Below are 20,700 nucleotides of genomic sequence, written 5' to 3'. Positions count from 1 at the left end.
TAACATGTAAAAGCATTTTGGAGACACCATTAAATCTCCTGAGCAATGAAAGAGCAAATGCTGAGCAATAAAGATCTCCTCTAGGCTATTTCCTTCAATCCACTCCTCAATTTTTCATTTCCATGTTTGAAGTCGATTCCTTTTGTAACTCCTCCCCTCAATCCAATGTTTTATAGGCTTCACAGAGACAAAAGTGAGATGATGCCTATCAAAATGAGATCTCTTTAAAGTCTCAATGGTTTCTCTGATACAATGAGATGAGTGAGAAAAACATCTGTTTACATTACCTGAGAAATAAAACCCAGTAATGACAAATGCGTACATTTAGAGTTTCAGAAGACATCTCAGTGTCTCAAATAGTGCTCAAATTGTTCTCAAGATGATCTCAACAAGCTATCTGCTATCTTATATCACTATACTCTCACTGTATGACAACTGTTGACTCAGTTGTGTCTGGTTCATTGTTTTATAGACTTCACAGTGACAAAAATGAGACAAAATCCTTATTAAAATGAGATCTCTTTAAAGTCTCAATCGTTTCTCTGATACATTGAGATGAGCAAGAGAAACATCTGCTTACATTTCTCCTGAGAAAAAAAAAACCTGAAACACTTACTTAAGTGTTTCAGAAGAAATCTCAATGTCTCAAATAGTGCTCAATATGATCTCAGTATGATCTCAACATGCAATTTTATACCACTTTACTCTTAATGTATGACAATTATTGACTCAGTCATGCCTGATTTTATTTTCTTTAAGGAGAAACATCTGAGACAAACATGAATATGTAAATAAAGTACGTCTGGTACACCATTAAATCTCCTTAGCTATGAAAGAGCAAACTCTGAGCTCCTCTAGACTATTTGCTTCAATACACTGCTCATTTTTTCATTTCCAAGTTCAAGTCAATTCCATTTGTAATTCTTTCCCTCAATCTCATATAGACTTCACAGAAACAAAAGTGAGATGATTGCCATCAAAATAAGATCTCATTAAAGTCTTGATTGTTTCTCTGATGCAGTGAGATGAGTGAGAAAAACATCTGCTTACATTACCTGAGGAATAAAACCCAGTAATTACAAATGCGTACATTTAGAGTTTCAGAAGACATCTCAGTGTCTCAAATAGTGCTCAAATTGTTCTCAAGATGATCTCAACAAGCTATCTGCTATCTTATATCACTATACTCTCACTGTATGACAACTGTTGACTCAGTTGTGTCTGGTTCATTGTTTTATAGACTTCACAGTGACAAAAATGAGACAAAATCCTTATTAAAATGAGATCTCTTTAAAGTCTCAATTGTTTCTCTGATACAATGAGATGAGCAAGAGAAACATCTGCTTACATTTCTCCTGAGAAAAAAAAACCCTGAAACACTTACTTAAGTGTTTCAGAAGAGATCTCAATGTCTCAAACAGTGCTCAATATGATCTCAGTATTTCACTGTGCAATATCATACCACTATACTCTTACTGTATGACAGTTATTGGCCCTGTCATTTTCTTCAAAGAGAAACATCTGAGTTATGAAAGAGCAAACTCCATTTTTTCCCTTTCCAAGTTCAAGTCGATTCCATCTGTATTATTTTATGGACTTCAGCGAGACAAAAGCGAGACGACCCCCATCGAGGGCTTCTCAATGCCGCCTCCTCCATACAAACAACCGCTTTTGTCCGCATTCGAGGGCCGACGGGTGGCCATACGCTTTCTGACCCTCTTCACAGAGAGGTAGAGCCTCTGCAATTAAAGGTTTAATTAACGGATCCGACACTTTACGGCACAGAGGAGAAAGCTCTTTGAGCGAGAGGTGAAAGGGACATTGGCCAAGCTTTTGTGGCTCTCAGATTCCCCGTACAGCCGTACGATTGGTTTCTCATTACGGTTCACACTAAATTCAGCTTTTTAATTAACTGCACTGGAAACTTCATCCAGGACCGATTCCAACAGCCTTTTCGAGTGGGTAGCTGGATGTTTTATGACCCTCTTTTCCCGTGTGGTTTGCAATGCGACAGAACAAAGCAAATCGCTGGACATTTAAACGCATTTCAGAGCCTCAATTAAAGTTTCAGTTGTGGATATAAACATTCCCACCGTCCCAAAGCAAGATTATGAAACTCACCAGACCTTATATAACATATAAGCTATTTAAAACACAAAATACATTACGGTTCAACCAACACCCATGAACAAATTAATCACAGATTTGCTTGTGTGTGAGGTAACGCCAGATCTCCAGAGGGCAAGAGGAATCCCAGATAGATTTTAATTATATAAAAAACCACAAACACACCTAACATCGAACTACACAAATGATTTATGGAAGGCAGCTACCGTAACTGATGCGAAAAGCAGTACTTCAAGGTCTTCGAACAGACCAACTAGCTTAACCAGCAAGACTTCCTTAGTCAATCGTCGAATGGAAACTAGTCTAAGCCGGTCTTGTAAGCGAGGTGTTTCTCTGCTTGTCAACTCCAATAACTCAAATTTACAATGAAGAAGAATAAACTCACCACGCCCCACCACAGAGCATCAGCATAGCTAGAAAAACCCGTCTTCCCCTCTTCGTCGACCGCGTCCTTCTCCGCCAGATAGACAAAATACGACGAGAAGATCAGACCTAGGAAGCCGATGTACAGCGTGGTGATCAGCTCCTGAACCAGGGGGAAAATAGGCAGTTAATAAATAACATAGATGAACCTATTTCCAAGATTGTAGGTTAAAAAGTATGTAAGCATAAATAAATAAGGTGAGCATGTCCTAAGATCTTAGATGTAACTGGTCACCATTTATCTTTTTATCATTGCTTAATTTAAACTTTTTTTTTTTTTAACTAGAATATATCATGTAATCTCTAACTGAATATGACAAAAATAAAAAAATATTTATAGAAATGCAAAATAAATAAATAAATCACAAATAAATGAGAAATAAGAATTAATAAAAAGAATAAATAAATGAAAACAGCAAAAAATGACTGCATGAGTAAATAAATAATTAAATCAATCAATCAATCAATCAATCAAGGATGTTTTGACTTTTAAATATTTTTTATTGATTTATTTAACTTAACTTATTTAAGTTCATTTATTTATTTATTTTACTTATTTTGTTAATTTAATTTAATTTAATTTAATTTAATTTAATTTTTTTAATCAGTCAAAATGAATAAAAACTGGATGACTTTGGTGAAATATATAAATTCATGACTAGAAGGAAAATAAGTAAAAAAAAAAGGGACTTTTAAATATTTTTATTTATATATTGATTTCATTTAATTTAACCTAATTTAATACAATTTACATTTATTTTATTTTTATTTATTTTATTTTATTTAAATTTTTTGAATTAGCCCAAAGGAATGAAAACTGGATGACACAAATTGTATACATTTTTTGGTATTTTGGACATTATTTATTTATTTATTTATTTGTTTAATCAAAATTTAACTTAATTAAATTTTTTTCATTAGTCAAAAGGAATAAAAACCAGATGACACAAAATTTTATACATATATATATATATATATATATATATATATATATATATATATATAGGTACATCTTCATGACTCAAAAGCAAAAAATTAGACTTTTATTTTTTTATTTTTTTTATATATTTTTATAATTAGCCAAGAGGAATGAAAACCAGATGACATAAATTACATACATTTTTGGTACCTTTGTCTTTGGTGCAATATACAAATTCATGACTAGGAAAATTTAAGCAAAAAAAATTGACTTTTGAATATTTTTATTAATTAAATTAAATTTAATTTAATACCATTTAAATTTATTTTTTTATTTCATACAATTTTAATTGATTTTATTGTATTTTTTAATTAATTAATTAATTAATTAATTTTATTTTATTTTCATATATTTTTATAATTAGTCAAGAGGAATGAAAACCAGATGACACAAATTATATAAATTTTTGATAACTCTTTGGTGCAATATATAATAAATTCATGACTAAGAAGAAAATGTAAGAAAAAATAAGACTTTTGAATATTAATTTAATTTAATTTAATTTAATACAATTTAAATTTATTTTCATTTAATACAATTTTAATTTATTTTATTTTATTTTTTTAAATGAGACTTTTAAATAAATAAATTAATTAATTAACTAATTAATTAATTATATTTTTATATTTTTTTGAATTAGTCAAGAGGAATGAAAACCAGATGACACAAATTATATACATTTTTGGTAAATCTTTGGTGCAATATATAATAAATGCATGACTAAGAAGAAAATGTACGAAAAAAATAAGACTTGAATATTTTTATTAATTTAATTTAATTTAATTTAATTTAATACAATTTAAATGTATTTTCATCTAATAAAATGTTAACTGATTTTATTTCATTTTTTAAATGAGACTTTTATGAATGAGACTCATTAGACTTTTGAACATTTTTTGTTTATTTAATTGAATGTAATTTAATTTAAATTTAATTAATTTCATCATTATTTTATTTATTTATTTATATATGTAGAAATGAAAACCAGATGACACAAATTGTATACATTTTTGGTACATCTTTGGTGCAATATACCAACTCAAGACTAAGAAGAAAATCCAAGTGACTTTTACACTGGTTGAAATGGTCGAAAACGACACAGTTTACGTGGCGAATGCCATGGAGTATAAAAGCACCTTATAAGGCAAACCTTCCCTAAGCCCACGAGTGCATGTGAAGGCACACGGGGCACTGAATGAATCAGCCCAATCACGCCTGAGCCACTGAGAACTTCAGCCCTTTCATAAGACGTACGTCAACGGTGAAGTGATTGAGAAAATGTGTGCGTGAACTGATTGGATTTAATGCGAAAAGCCTTAGATCACTGAAACGGGAGCTTAGATTATCATAATGTGAATACATGAGGCCATATTTGGAGAGAAATCAGAGGCTGGTCACGCCAGACTTGCGCTGATTAGCGCTGTTTGACGAAATCAGTGGGATTCATTGTACTGTAAAGTCTTAAGGTGAGTACTACGGTCATGGCAATAAAACCAGGCCTGAATTTGATGCCGTAAACCAAGCGTACCTGCCGATGAATAAAAACCACTGATCCCAGAAGCCTCCACGTTCCACCCTGACGATCCACATGCAACATACGCAAGATCTGAAGGAAACGGATCCCTCTGCAAAAATAAACATCAGTAAAATATGATCAAATACATGGATGAGGGCATGTCTGTAGATCTGTTGGTTACATCTGTACCTGATTGCGGATGTGGCGAACACTTGGCCATTGGACCCGACGCTCAGAACCACGACAGAGGCCACGACCACTATCAGATCTGTGTCATGAGCGAAAGAAGAGATCAAACTCATTCATACACAAAGCTTTCTGAAATTATCTTGATTAAGATAAAGGACAAAAAGAAATTAATTATCAATCACTTTAGTCTGTAAACATGACAAATTATGTTTCAGTGAAAATAATGACATTACAGTGAAAGAAAATCCTTTTTGATGCACAATTTATGGTTATTGGAACCATACTGGAATGGTTATTAAAATATACACGGTTTTTTATTTTAGCTATAAAAAACTATGTAAACATCAATAAATATTTATATATATTTATCACAGGAATAAATTCTATTTTAAAGTATGTTAAAATAAAAAAACATTATTTTATATTGTAAAAACATTTTGCAATATTACTGTTTTTTTTCTATATTTTTAATCAAATAAATGCAGCCTTGATGAGCATAAAAGACTTCTTTAAAGACTATTACAAGTCTTACTGACCCCAAACTTTTGAACAGTAGTGTGTATATATATATATATATATATATATATATATATAAATATACATATATATATATATATATATATGTGTGTGTGTGTGTGTGTGTGTGTGTGTATAAAAACAAACCAAAATATATATATATATATATATATATATATATACACACATGTGTGTGTTTGTGTGTGTATGTATATATATACATCATACTTTAGTCTGTAAATAGGACAAACAATTCAGTGAAATATATGAAATATATATGCAGTTTTTGTTGCATCATTTTAACAATGATTAAAAATGGTTATTATAATATATATTAAACTAAACCAGAAAATGTTACTTATTTAATAAAATAAATTAATAAAATAAATGTTAAGTGACAAAAAAAACTTACTTTATTTCAGCTATAAAAACTATGTAAACAAAAATAAAAATAACACATACAAATAAAAATGATAAAAACACAATAAAGTTACAAGAAGTTTAAGAAAAAGTACAATTAAAATAAAAAATGACAATAAACACTAATTCTATTAATTAAATATTAATTGTTATTAAATATGAATACAAATTATAATAGTTTCTCAATTATACTTATACTATAAAAACAAACAAACAAAAAAATGTTACTTGAAATAAAATGTTAGCTGAAATGTAAAAAAAAAATTCAGCTATAAAAACTATGTAAACATAAATCTATATAAACTTATATTTAAAACAAACATGAAAAATTACAAAAATACACAATAAATTTTATTTAGTTGAAGAAAAATGAAAATAAAAATTTCAAAAAATATGACAATAAACAGTAATACTATTCATTAAATATTAATAGTTATTAAATATGAATACAAAATTATAATAGTTTCTCAATTATACTTAAATAATACTGGAGACAACCAGATAAATATTAATGATGATTAAAAATGGCTATTAAAATATAAACTAAACTAAAAAATAATAAAAATTCTAAACTTATTTTATTTTAGCTATAAAAACTATGTAAACATCTATATATCTATATTAATTTATATTTAAAACAAAAAAAAATAAATAAAAATGACAAAAACACACAACAGTTACTAAAAGTTTTTAAACAATGAAATGTAAATGTAAAATATAAAAACAAATACTAATTCTGTTAATTAAATATCAATTGTTATTAAATATGAATGAAAAATTATAATAGTTTCTTAATTATACTTGAATGATACTGGAGACAAGATAAATATTAAAAAATATTATAAAACTTTTTTTTATTATTTTAGCTATAAAAACTATGCAAACATCTATAAATCTATATAAACATATATTTAAAAACAAACATAAAAAATAAAAAGTTAAAAAAAAGTTCAAGAAAAAATTAAATGAAAATATGACAATAAACACTAATTCTCTTTATTAAATATTAATTATTATGATTAAATATTAATAGTTTCTTAAATATACTAAAATAATACTGGAATGGTTATTAAAATAACTTGAAATAAAATAAATGTTAACTACAAAAAAAAAACCTAAACTTATTTTATTTTAGCTATAAAAACTATGTAAACATCTATAAATCTATATACGTTTATATTTAAAAATAAATAAATAAGTAAAAATGACAAAAACACAACAAAGTTTGAAATGGAAATTTAAAATATAAAAAAACTAATTTTATTAATTAAATATTAATTATTATTATTATTATTATTATTATATATTATTAGCTTCTCAATTATACTAAAATAATACTGAAATGGTTATTCAAATATATACTAATACTAATATATACTATACTAACAAAAAAAAATACTTGAAATAAAATAAATGTTAACTGAAACTATAAAATTAATTTTATTTTAAATGGAAATTCAAAATATAAAAAACACTAATTCCATTAATTAAATATTAATTATTATTAAATAATAATAGTTTCTCAATTATACTAAAATAATACTGGAATGGTTATTAAAATATATACTAAACTAAACAAAGAAATTGTTAATTGAAAAAAAAAAAAAAGTCCTAAACTTATTTTATTTTAGCTATACAAACTATGTAAACATTAATAAATCTATATAAATTTATATTTAAAACACAAATAAATAAATAAAAATGACAAAAACACACAACAAAGTTTCTAAAAAAAAAAAAAAAAATCATGGAAATTTAAAATATAAAAATAAACACTAATTTTATTAATTAAATAATTAATAGTTTTTCAATTATACTAAAATTATACTGGGGACAACCAGATAACCATCCTTTAAGAATAAAATAAAATAATAATAATAAAAAAAATAAAAATAAAAAATAAAATAAAATAAAATAATATTGAAGTTAGATAAATTTCCAGTGTGAGAAACAAACCTAAAGTAATATAATTCATTCAAGCAGATACCTATAATGGAGATGGGTTTCCTGATGAACCGCAGACGGCCTTTAATGCCCACATATTTGCTCCGACAGCCGGCCGACCACAGCCGGACCACATACTCCGTCCCGAAAAACACCACCAGTACAATCTCCTGCAAAGCAGAAAGACACAGGTGGATCTTTGTATGTATATATGTGTGTCTGATCAACATGCCAGAGGATCCAGCTTGGACCGAATCAAAATATAATTAAATTAAATAACTCATTTAGAGGTAAACTTTGCCTTTAGTAATAAAAACAGTCTCTAACGAGTCACTAGTTGTCATCCAACATCCAAGAGTCAAGAGCATTTGATGAGAAATGTTCATATTGAGCTCACTGACTTTTAATTGCAGCCTAAAACCCTTGGTTTTAAAGAGATCTCAGAGTATTATCTCACACACAGTATAAACAGACACACACTCGCTCGTGTCTCTCATCAGAATCTGTCATCCAGGTTGTGCAATTAAACACGCATTAAATTCTGCCAGCGCTGGTTTGATGAAGTGTGTCTGGACGCTGTTCAAAGCCTCTGGGTTTCTCTGGGACCCGCCCCACAGGTGTCTTCAGGTGTGGGTGTACTGACAGAAATATAAAACTACTCAATCAGTAATATTTAATGTGCTCACGGGAATACAAGCCTTCAAGCCCTGTGCATAAACGCAACATCAGCTCGACTGAGATATCACACTGCCATCCAGTGGGAGAATACAGTACTGCATTACTGCACAATTAAATAAAAAGACCCCCTTACTTTAATAAAAAATAGCTTAATCTGTCCATGTTATTCAATCAATCATTTTTTTCTGCTGAGTAATAAAGTCTCCTGAGGTAAATAAAATAAAACAAAATAAAATAAAATAAAATAACATAAAACGTTAGCAGATGTCTTAGCTGGGTATTAAGTATAAACATGCACTTGGTATTTTCTGCTGAGATTAATAAATAAATAAATAAATAAATAAATACAATTAATTCTAAAATGTAAAAAACAAGTTAGCAGATGTCTTAGCTGGGTATTAAGTATAAACATGCACTTGGTATTTTTCTGCTGAGATAAAAAAAATCAATAAATAAATAAAATAAAATAAATTTTAAAATGTAAAAAAAAGTTAGAAGATGTCTTAGCTGGGTATTATGTATTTTCTGCTGAGGTAAAAAAAATAAATAAATAAAAAAATAATAATAATAAAATAAAATAAAATAAAATAAAATAAAATAAAATAAAATAAAATAAATTGTAGGTGTCTTAGCTGGGTAATAAATACAAACATGCACTTGGTATTTTCTGCTGAGGTAAAAATAAAATAAAATAAAGTAAAAGTAAAAGTAAAAGTAAAGTAAAGTAAAGTAAAGTAAAGTAAAGTAAAATTAAATTAAATTAAATTAAATTAAATTAAATTAAATTAAAATAATGTAGATGTCTTAGCTGGGTAATAAGTAAAAAACATGCACTTAGTATTTTCTGCTGAGGTAAAAATAAAATAAAATAAAATAAAATAAAGTAAAGTAAAGTAAAATAAAATAAAATAAAATAAAATAAAATAAAATAAAATAAAATAAAATAAAATAAAATAAAATAAATTAGCTGGGCATAAAAAACATTTAAATAAAATAAATAAAAATTTAAAAAGTTGATAATGCTCACCATCCAGAAGAGAGATCCTGTTGCAAAGTCTGCATACTGCTCGATGGTGGACAGAACACTGAATATCAGGCACACTAGGACCATGAGGAACCTGCGCACATAAAGTAGGTAAGATCTGTCGTTACACAAAGGTGTATCGCTTTCCATTTAATGATTTCAACGAATTATTCAAAACCACATCATTATCTGTTCCCATCAAAAGCACTTATGGCCATTTCATCAGAGTCTGATGCAGATTTCAATTGGTTTCTTTTGAATTGATTTCTGCAGGCAACTGATACTGGATCCTGATCACAAATAATCTCAATTCACATTTGCAACTAATTACTTTTGATTACAGTACGCCAGCTTATAACAACTGCAATACTACTCAACACTTCGGTACATACGGTTCACATCAGCATCTAAATATCTAAGTATTGTTATAAACTGTTATAATGTAAGAGCCTGTAAATAATATTAGTATGCACGATCACATATTTGAAAAATGCACAACAAATATTATATTACAATATAATATTAAACACCTTTGACACAAAGGTGCATGCAGAAATGCATAAATTGCATAAAATGCATAAAATAAAATAAAATAAAATAAAATATAAATATATGTCTATGTCTATAAAAATAGATGTCTTAGCTAGGTAATAAAATAAAATAAAAATAAAATAAAATAAAAAAACCTCTGACAGAACGATGCATGCAAAAATAAAATAAAATAAAATAAAATAAAATAAAATAAAATAAAATAAAATAAAATAAAATAAAATAAAATAAAATAAAAACACATTTTTAGAAATGCACAACAAATATTGTATTAACATATTAGAAATACAATATTAAACACCTCTGACAGAAAGATGCAAACAAAATGCATAAACTAAACTAAACTAACAAAAATTAGTATATGCCTTAGATGGGTAATAACTATAAGCATGCACTTGGTATTTCCCGCTGAGGTATCAATAAATAAATAAAATAAAATAAAATAAAATAAAAAAAAAAAATAATAATAATAAATAAATAAATAAATAAAATTTTAAAGTAAAAATATACAAACAATCGTCAGGATCAGTAATATACATTAATTAGCTCTACTGTTTATCATACATTATGCATTTTAACAATTTAGTTAATAATAAAACCATACGATTACTTGCTTTTGATACTTCATTTGAACTAATTATTATTGCCTCACTGCCATGAGTATTTTAAGTAATTTTAAAGGCTATTGTTCACCTAGGTCTATTTTTATTACTACAAAAAATAATTATAATGATCCGATTACTAGATTAATCATCAGAATAATCAACAGATTACTTGATTACCAAAATAATCATCAGTGACACCCCTAAAATACATTTTACATGCACTGATTTGTCTTCAACCGCATTCATTGTCATCTTATTTTTCATTCAGTTTTTGCATGTGCCAGTTTGCAATTAAAAACCTTCATCAAAAGTTTTAAATCTCCTTTAATGCCCTGTCACATTCAAATCAACTTAATAAAACATCATCAAAACACAGCCAAACAAAATAATCTACCAGTCATTCAGAAAACCCACAGACATGTCATGGTTTTGAACATCTCTAGACAGAACAGTGTTTATTAACGTATTGTTGTTGTGTGTAAGGATTCGCCACACACACACAGAGGACAGATGGGGGAGCGTTTAACCACAAGAGAGATTACACACTTGCATAAACACGCACCCACACGCTTCTTCTTCAAACACACACTCTCCTTCCAACTCAAAAAGACAAACACAGTGTGACTCACACAGCAGTCGGAGATCAAAAAGTCACATGTGTATTACAAAAGATAAAGCGGCAAAGGCTTGCGGGAGTTACGTCACGTCCAGATGTACGCTGACCTCGAGTGTTCGGAGCGGCCGAGTCTCTTGTGACTGATGGTGGTCGCCTAACGGCACGCATGTGAGCGTCTCAAACCACAATGAGCGACATCCTCAAATAGTGACAGCACCTGGGTGAAGTGTGGATCTTATAGAGGCTCTGCTCAGCAAATGAGTCAGAACTGTAGGGTTCTGTTCCTCTGGGTTCAGTTGAAAGGTTCTGTTCTAAATAAATTAATTGCATTAATAGTCCTCAGTGTAACTCTTAGGTTTACACATGCACATGCATTCTTTGCTACTGGAAAAGTAAAAAAAATAAAAACATTTAAAAAAAAGTACCGTCATACACTCCTCTAATGCAAGGGCTTGTAATATTAGCAAATATTATATTAAAATATTAGAAATACAATATTAAACAGATCTGACATAAAGATGCATCCAAAAATGCATAAAATAAAAAATAAATAAATAAATAAAATAGTTTTTCCTGAAATAAAATAATAAAAAAATTAAATTAAATTAAATTAAATTAAACAACATAAATAAAATAGTAGATGTCTCAGCTGGGTGATAAGTACAGACAACAAGTACTTGCCATTTTTTCCTGAAATAATAAAATAAAATAAAATAAAATAAAATAAAATAAAATAAAATAAAATAAAATAAAATAAAATAAAATAAAATAATAGTAGATGTCTCAGCTGGGTAATAAGTATACACAACAAGCATTTGCCATTTTTCTTAAGATAAAAAATAAAATAAAATAAAATAAAATAAAATAAAATAAAATAAAATAAAATAAAATAAAATAAAATAAAATAAAATAAAATAAAACAAAATAAAATAAAACAGCAGATGTCTCAGCTGGGTGGTAAGTAGACAGCAAGTACTTGGCATTTTTTCCTGAAATAAAAAAATAAAATAAAATAAAATAAAATAAAATAAAATAAAATAAAATAAAATAAAATAAAATAAAATAAAATAAAATAAAATAAAATAAAATAAAACAGGAGATGTCTCAGCTGGGTGGTAAGTATAGACAACAAGTACTTGCTATTTTTTCCTGAAATAAAATCAAATAAAATAAAATAAATAGTAGATGTCTCAGCTGGGTGGTAAGTACAGACAACAAGTACATTTTTCCTGAGATGAAATAAAATCTAAAATAAAATAAAATAAAATAAAATAAAATAAAATAAAATAAAATAAAATAAAATAAAATAAAATAAAATAAAATAAAATAACACAAAACAAAACAAAACAAAATAAAATAATAAAATTAGTAGATGTCTTGCTGGGTAATAATTATAAACATGCACTTGGTATTTTCTGCTGAGGGAAAAATCTATAGGATTCCATTCTATTTCTGTATGGTTCTGCTCTTAAGGTTCCACTTTTTTACAGTTTTGCTGTATTATCTGGCTTTTAAACATTCACTCAGTTTGGAGTCCATAACCAGAAGGCCAAAACAGATTACGACTGAAGTTCTTTAAGTTCTGTCACTGAACACTCTCAACACTATTCACACAAGGCGATTATGTTCAGAAATCAAGTGCATACTGTATGCCGTTTCAGAACATTTTGGGCTTATGTAAAATATAAGCGATCTCAGACGAGCTAAATGACTGCAGCTGCACTGTATGGAAGAAGAAATGCTCCTCTAATCCATTTCAGAAATGACCAGATGTTGTGATATCACACCATCAACAGCAGGATTAACACAGATGCAGGACGTGAAACCCGTAAATGGAACAAATATGGCCTCCCTCGTTTTCTCAAATATGGATTAAGAGCCAGGTCAATAGACGAAAGAGTAATAATGTTTCATAAGCTGAATATCCCTTTAAATCTGTCCAAAGGTTCAGTAGCAGGGAATTGTTACTACGAACTGGTCGGGTACCATCTGTGAATAATAGTCAAAATATGAAAGAATTAAACTGGCTTTAGTTGAATTTATATTTGAAAAAACTACTGTATTTTATATACATACACACACACACACACACACACACACACACACACACACACACACACACACACACATAGAGAGAGAGAGAGAGAGAGAGAGAGAGAGAGAGAGAGAGAGATGTTTGATTTATTGAATTGAATTATGTTTAACTTAGTATTTATATTTATACATACATATACAAATATACATATATATATACATATATATATACACACACACACACACATACATTTTTTAACTACTCAAATATATAAACTTATATAATTATACTTGATTTTACACACACACGCACACACACACTTTCTTTTAATTATTAAATAATATTTAATTTTGAATTTATTTATATTAGATTTATTTACATATGTATTATATATATATATATATATATATATATATATATATATATATGTACTTTTTTAAATATTTTATTTTATTTTTTAGAATTAATATATTTTATACTTAAATATTTTAAATAATTATATTCAAATATATTAAAAATAATAATCAAATAATATGTAATGTATAATATTATATTTAGAATGTATATTTAGAATTAGTTTAATATTGATTTATTTTAAACGTTTAAAATAATTTAGAATGTTTATTTATATTACATTTATGTACATATATATTACACTCATAAATTTGTAATTAATTATTTATATTTAGAATGTGTATTTATAATTTGTTTAATACTGATTTACTTTAAAATATATATTTCATATTTATTTATATATTTACATATATATATGTAAATAATACAAATATTACACGTGTGTGTACTTTGTAATTATTAAATATTGTAATTATAAAATAATTATATAAATTTATTTTTATATTGATATATATTTAAATATATATATATATATATATATATATATATATATGTGTGTGTGTGTGTGTGTACTTTATTAAATAATTAATAATTCGTTATTGTGTTAAATAATATATTTAGTATGTTTATTTATAATTTGATTAATATAGATTTACTTTAATTTTAATATTTAAATTAATTTAGAATTTATATTTTATTTATCTACATATGACATATCTGTGTACTTTTTTTATTATTAAATAATATTTAATGTATTATTTATATTTATGTTGTAATATATTTAAATTTAGTATATATTTATATTACGATATTTACACATATAAATATATTTACATATATAAATATAAATAATGCCATTTATAATGTATAGACCATTTCGCTAGATGTAAACATACTGGTCCCGATACACTTCCTGTTTCTTTTTTTTTTAACTTTACACAAACATCACAAAAAAATACAACCAACATAACATCTGACTGGATGAAAATGTTACATTAGCACCTTTAAGATGTATTTGTATATGTGAAATAAAAAAAAAAAAAAAAAAAAAAAAACAGGAAGCGCTTCTGGACCAGTGTTGTTTACATCTAGCGAAATGGTCTATATTGTATATTTATAATTTGTTTAATATATATTTACTTTCATGTAAACATTTAAATAAATTAGAATATAAATTGCAAATGAAATATCATTTAATAAATATAAAATATAAATATTTTAAATCACTACAGTCTAATTAACAAAAATTACAGATTTAAACCAACAGTACATAATCTAGTCTGGAGCTGTGCATCTTCTGAAAGCTCTTGTTGTGTTTGACCTTTGGCCTTGTGACCCTACACGCCCCATGAGTTGTTTCTCACAGCAGGATCACTGTCTCTGTGTGCAGATGTGAGTCTCTACCCAACAGTATGTTCCTGTCAATCCCATGGACCCCTGCAGACACATCCAGGGCTCTCGCCTTTAGCCAAATTAAAATCCAAATCCAAACCAGATTCCCAGCCCAAAAAACAATAACATTTCCATCCGAACTCAGCCTTAGACAAGCCATTTTCAATCAACCTCCCATTGCGTTAAGAAGACACGGCACGCCGGCACCTAATAGGACCGGGAGTTTGGGACAAACCCGGTCACTGGTTAAAAATAATAATAAAAAATGAAGGACAAACTCTAGACCTGATTAAAACAAAACATCTGGTGCATTACAGAGCCAGATCCCAAAATCAGACTGACGAGTGTCATTCATCACGTCCATTAAAACTGTTCGCCTACAGAAGCGGAAGTACATATAAAGAGACGTTCAATGCATGATAAACAATCAACAATGTCATTAACAATATATAGCAGCAAATCAGCATATTAGAATGATTTCTGAGGGATCACGTGACATTGAAGACTGGAGTAATGATGCTGAAAATTCAGCTTTGCATCACAGGAATAAATTATTATTTTAAAATATATTCTAATAGAAAGTTGTTACTTTAAATTGTAATAATATTTCACAATTTTACAGTTTTTATTATATTTTTGATCAAATAAATGCAGCCTTGATGTGCAGAAAAGCCTTCTTGTAAAAATCTTACCAGTCCCAAACTTTCATACAGCTTGATAAATTTCCTCGATGGAAAAACAGCAAAAAAGTACAAAAATCAGGTTTCTTTAATGTTTTCAGAGGTACTGTTTGTTGCACAATTTTCAAGGTTGCAGATGACAGATCGTTGCTGACCTATCTGTCAGCGATTACGGCTTTCCGGTCGTCCAGGAAAAGCCGGTGATGGCTGTTTCCCAGAGTCATGCCCCTCATATCTGAGTCATCCATCAGCTTAGCAAAGATATTAACACTCATTAGCAGGGTGATGGAGAGGATTATGCTATCATATACAGTACATTTGGCATACTTTGCAAAAAAAAACTGTGATTGAAACACACTTCAGCAACCACACAGCAAGTTTTTGCTTTTGTGTTTAACAAAAAGAAAGCACTAAACGTCATACATTCTCAGGCAAGCGGTACAAAACTGTCCCTGGGGTGATACCTTTCCAAAAAATACTAATATGTACACTTTAGGAACTAATACACAGTTTTAAAGTGGTAATATACCTTTATATATACCTTTAAGGCAGTAATATGTACCGTTATGCACAAATATGCACTTTTAAAGCACCTTTAAATAACTAACTTGTACATTTAAGGTGCTGAAATGTACCATTTAGTTACTAATATTCAATTTTAACACACTAATACGCATCATTTAGGCACTAATTTGGGTACTGACAAGCACTTTCAAAGAACTAATATGTTTTAAAGCACTAAAATGTACCATTTAGGTACTAATATGTACCTTTAAAGCATTAATATGTACCTTTAAGGTACTAATACTTAGGTACTAATTCATATCTTTAAAACATTATTACGTACCAATATACACTTTTAAAGCACTAATATGTTTTAAACCATCGAAGGTACTAATATGCACCTTTTAAGTACTAATAAGCAATTTCGAAGCACCAAAATGTATTAAAGCACTAAAGCATACCATTAAGGTACTAATATGTGCCATTTAGGCACTAAAATGCATTTTTAAATCACTAATATGTACAATTAAGGTACTAATATGTAATTTTAAAATATTAATATGTACCATATAGGTACTAATACGCACCTTTTAAGTAGCAATAAGCAATTTTAAACACCAATATGTATTAAAGCACTAAAATGTACCATTAAGGTACTAATATAATTTTAAAATACTAATATGCACCTTTTATGTTCTAATAATCATTTTTAAAGCACTAATATGTTTTAAAGCACTAAAATGTACCACTAAGGTACTAATATGTAATTTTAAAGCATTCATTTGTACCTTCAAGGTACTAATCTGTACGTTTAGGCACAAATATGTACTTTTAAAATATCTTTAAAGAACTAACTTGTACATTTAAGGTACTGATACGCACCATTTAGGTACTAATATATACCTTTAAAACACCAATACCGTTAACATACTAATATGCAATTTTAACGCACTAATATGCCCCATGTAGGTACTAATTTGGTTTTTTAAGGTACTAATATGCACTTTTGAAGCACTAATATGTATCAAAGTACTAAAATGTACCATTAAGGTACTAATTTGTACCTTTAAGATACTTTTAAAATACTAATTTGGGCCATTTAGGTACTATTACGCATCTTTATAGCATTAATATGTACAATTAAGGTACTAAAAAGCACTTTTAATGCGCTAATATGTATTAAAGTACTAAAATGTACCATTTAGGTGCTAATATGTAATTTTAAAGCATTAATATATACCTTTAAGGTACTAATTTACAGATTATAATGCAATTTTAAAATAATAATATGTACCTTTAAAGCAATAATATGCAACATTTAGGTACTAATGAGCACTTTTTAAGCACTAATATGTATTAAAACATTAAAATGTACCATTAAGGTACTAACATGTAATTTTAAAGCATTAATTTGTACCTTTAATGTAGTAATATGTCCTTTTAAAATACTAATATGTACTATTAAGGTCTAATACGTACCACTGAGGCACTAATATGTAATTGTAAAGCACTAATACAGTATGTATTTTAAGGTACTACTATGTACCATTTTGGGGTAAATAAGGTACAAAGATGTACCGTTTAGCTTTTGAACCTCTGAATACTGCTCTAGTCACAGCTTTGCACCGTTATTTCTGATAGTGTGTGGGGAAATACACCTTCAAATTGAGAAATACACTAAAGCAGTGAGGATAATAACCTGCAAATGTCTCTGTTTGTCTAGTGCAACCTGAAGCAACACAAACAAACCGTTGAGACATAAACTGTGAGACTGTAAAAGCAGAGCTGTGAAGTCCAGCGGCTCCTGAACATCACCTGACCCGCCTCTGGCCTGAGATTACTTATTGATGGCAGGCGGTTTTGGGATCCTGACAGGGAAACAAGAGAACATGAATGTAATCCAGTCAACACCTCAACTTAAGCACGAAACGGTACACTGGTCTCTGTACGCTGCAGTTCGGTAAATACAGCCGCTCTAAGTGCAAATAATCAGAGACAATTACAGCAAGCAAAACCACCAGCCCACCCAGCCAAGAGTGGACTCGCTTCATAGAGCATTAAGCATCGCCAACCAAGCCAAAACAACTACAATCATCAGTATATTTGATGTCTAATGGGATTTCAATGTGGAAATGGTTCAAAATGATTCCTGCATCCATCCAGCTGTCCAGCTATGATCTCATTTGGGATTAACTGATTATTCTTATGGCTCAATTAAGTATATTTTTAAATGTGAAAATTATGGCCCCCAAAAAATTAAAATAAGTATTTTTTAATTGAACTTTTAGCATTAAAAAAAGGGATCAGTATTTTGATATACAGTTGAGGTCAAAAGTTTACATCCCCCTTTCAGAATCATTAGAAATGTTAATTATTTTATCAAAATAAGAGGGATCATTCAAAATCTATGTTATTGTTTATTTAGTACTGACCTGAATAAGACATTTGACATACAGTAAAAGACGTTTACATATAGTCCACAAGAGAAAATAATAGTTGAATTTATAAAAATGACCCTGTTCAAAAGTTTACATACACTTGATTCTTAATACTGTGTTGCTACCTGAATGATCCACAGCTGTTTTTTTTTTTTTTTTTTTTTTTTTTTTTTTGTTTTAGTGATAGCTGTTCATGAGTCCCTTATTTCTCCTGTTAAACTGGCCGCTGTTTTTCAGAAAAATCCTTCAGATCCATCTTTTCACACTGAGGACAACTGAGGGACTCATATGCAACTATTACAGAAGGTTCAAACAATCAATGATGCTCCAGAAGGAAAAACCATGCATTAAGAGCTGGGGGGGTGAAAACTTCTGAACAGAATGGAGATGTGTACTTTTTTCTTATTTTGCCTAAATATCATATTTTTTCATTTAGTACTGCCCTTCAGAGGCTACAGAAGATATTTACATGTTTCAAAAAATTTTCACCCCCAGATCTCAATGCATGGTTTTTCCTTCTGAAGCATCAGTGAGTGTTTGAACCTTCTGTAATAGTTGCAGTTTTTTTTTAATAAAAAAAAAGTTAATACTTGTTCAAAACAATCACTTTAGCAAAGTTTGTACTATTTTCAGCTTATTTTGATAAATAAAATAATTAAAATATGTTAATATAAAACATATATTTTAAAATACAGAAACAAAATCATTTTAAAATGTAAAGATTCTGAAAGCATTGAAGGAGATCCCATAATAATTTAAAATAGATTTACAGTAGTAACAACAAATGATATTTTATTATATGATATGATTAATAGCATGTTTTTAAATATGATGGTTTCATTCTAAACATGGTGATTATCTCTAAGATGAACATCCAACATAATATATGATATTCACCATCCGAATCTAACAATGTCAGGTCAACAAATGGAAAAGTCAGCCTTTTATTAATTATCATGTTAATTATTGTGCCTTTCAGCTGCAACAGCAGGGGTGCTTTTTACCTCAAATACCATACTTTTACATATTATTTTGTTATTTAAAAACTGCTATTTTAAGTATCTTAAACAAAACTGAAAATCATTAGAAAGACCTTTGTCTCAATATATACGGAATAATTTTAGTGATTCTCATTTGCTACTTAAATCTACAACATTTTTTTAAAACAATAAATATTAGATCAAGTAAGCACAGAATCGACTTTGCGCTGGATCCCGCAATCACTTCAAGGATCAGAGAATTTTGCACGTGTATGTTGAAAACCGGATGTTTTGGAAAGTGCCACGCCACATTTTTCTGCCATCTAGTGGTTTAGAGGAAAATAATATCAAAGGTGCCTTTTACCCTGGGACGCCTTTAGCCCAGTTGTACCCTACTTTTATTTCAGATAATACAGTACTTTATGACCTTAAAGTGGTCATCGGATGCAAACTTTACTTTTTCATGTTGTTTGAACATTAATGTGTGTTAGTAATGTATGTACACATCTACCCTATAATGATAAAAATCCATGCAGTGGTTTTTAATTAATCTGTAAAAATAATGTGACTGTGACTCCACACCGCTCCCACGATAGTTGACTGACATGAGCGTCTTACCTTAGAACCTCCATTGTTTCGATGCCGGAGCAGGGATGTAAGTTAGACAAGAATATCTCTGATTGAGCGATTGAGGTGTTGAGTTGCTGGATGTAATAATAAACATAGTGGTC

The 20,700-nt window shown here is 28.4% G+C and overlaps 1 protein-coding gene across 1 annotated transcript in view; it reads right to left on the bottom strand.

Moving 5' to 3' along the window:
- Positions 1-20,700, bottom strand: part of kcnq1.2 (potassium voltage-gated channel, KQT-like subfamily, member 1.2) — a 224,154-nt gene that overhangs the window by 189,390 nt on the left and 14,064 nt on the right. The window contains exons 3-7 of the mRNA XM_051100084.1: positions 9,820-9,910; positions 8,158-8,284; positions 5,235-5,313; positions 5,058-5,154; positions 2,513-2,653 (exon numbers count right to left, since the gene is read on the bottom strand). Coding sequence (XP_050956041.1) covers positions 2,513-2,653; positions 5,058-5,154; positions 5,235-5,313; positions 8,158-8,284; positions 9,820-9,910 — 535 coding nt within the window. The remainder of the gene's footprint in view (positions 1-2,512; positions 2,654-5,057; positions 5,155-5,234; positions 5,314-8,157; positions 8,285-9,819; positions 9,911-20,700) is intronic.

Source organism: Labeo rohita, chromosome 25 (assembly GCF_022985175.1).
Source record: "Labeo rohita strain BAU-BD-2019 chromosome 25, IGBB_LRoh.1.0, whole genome shotgun sequence".
NCBI lineage: Eukaryota > Metazoa > Chordata > Actinopteri > Cypriniformes > Cyprinidae > Labeo > Labeo rohita.
The sequence above is the reverse complement of the archived record's forward strand: the minus strand, read 5'-3'. Positions and strand labels throughout refer to the sequence as shown.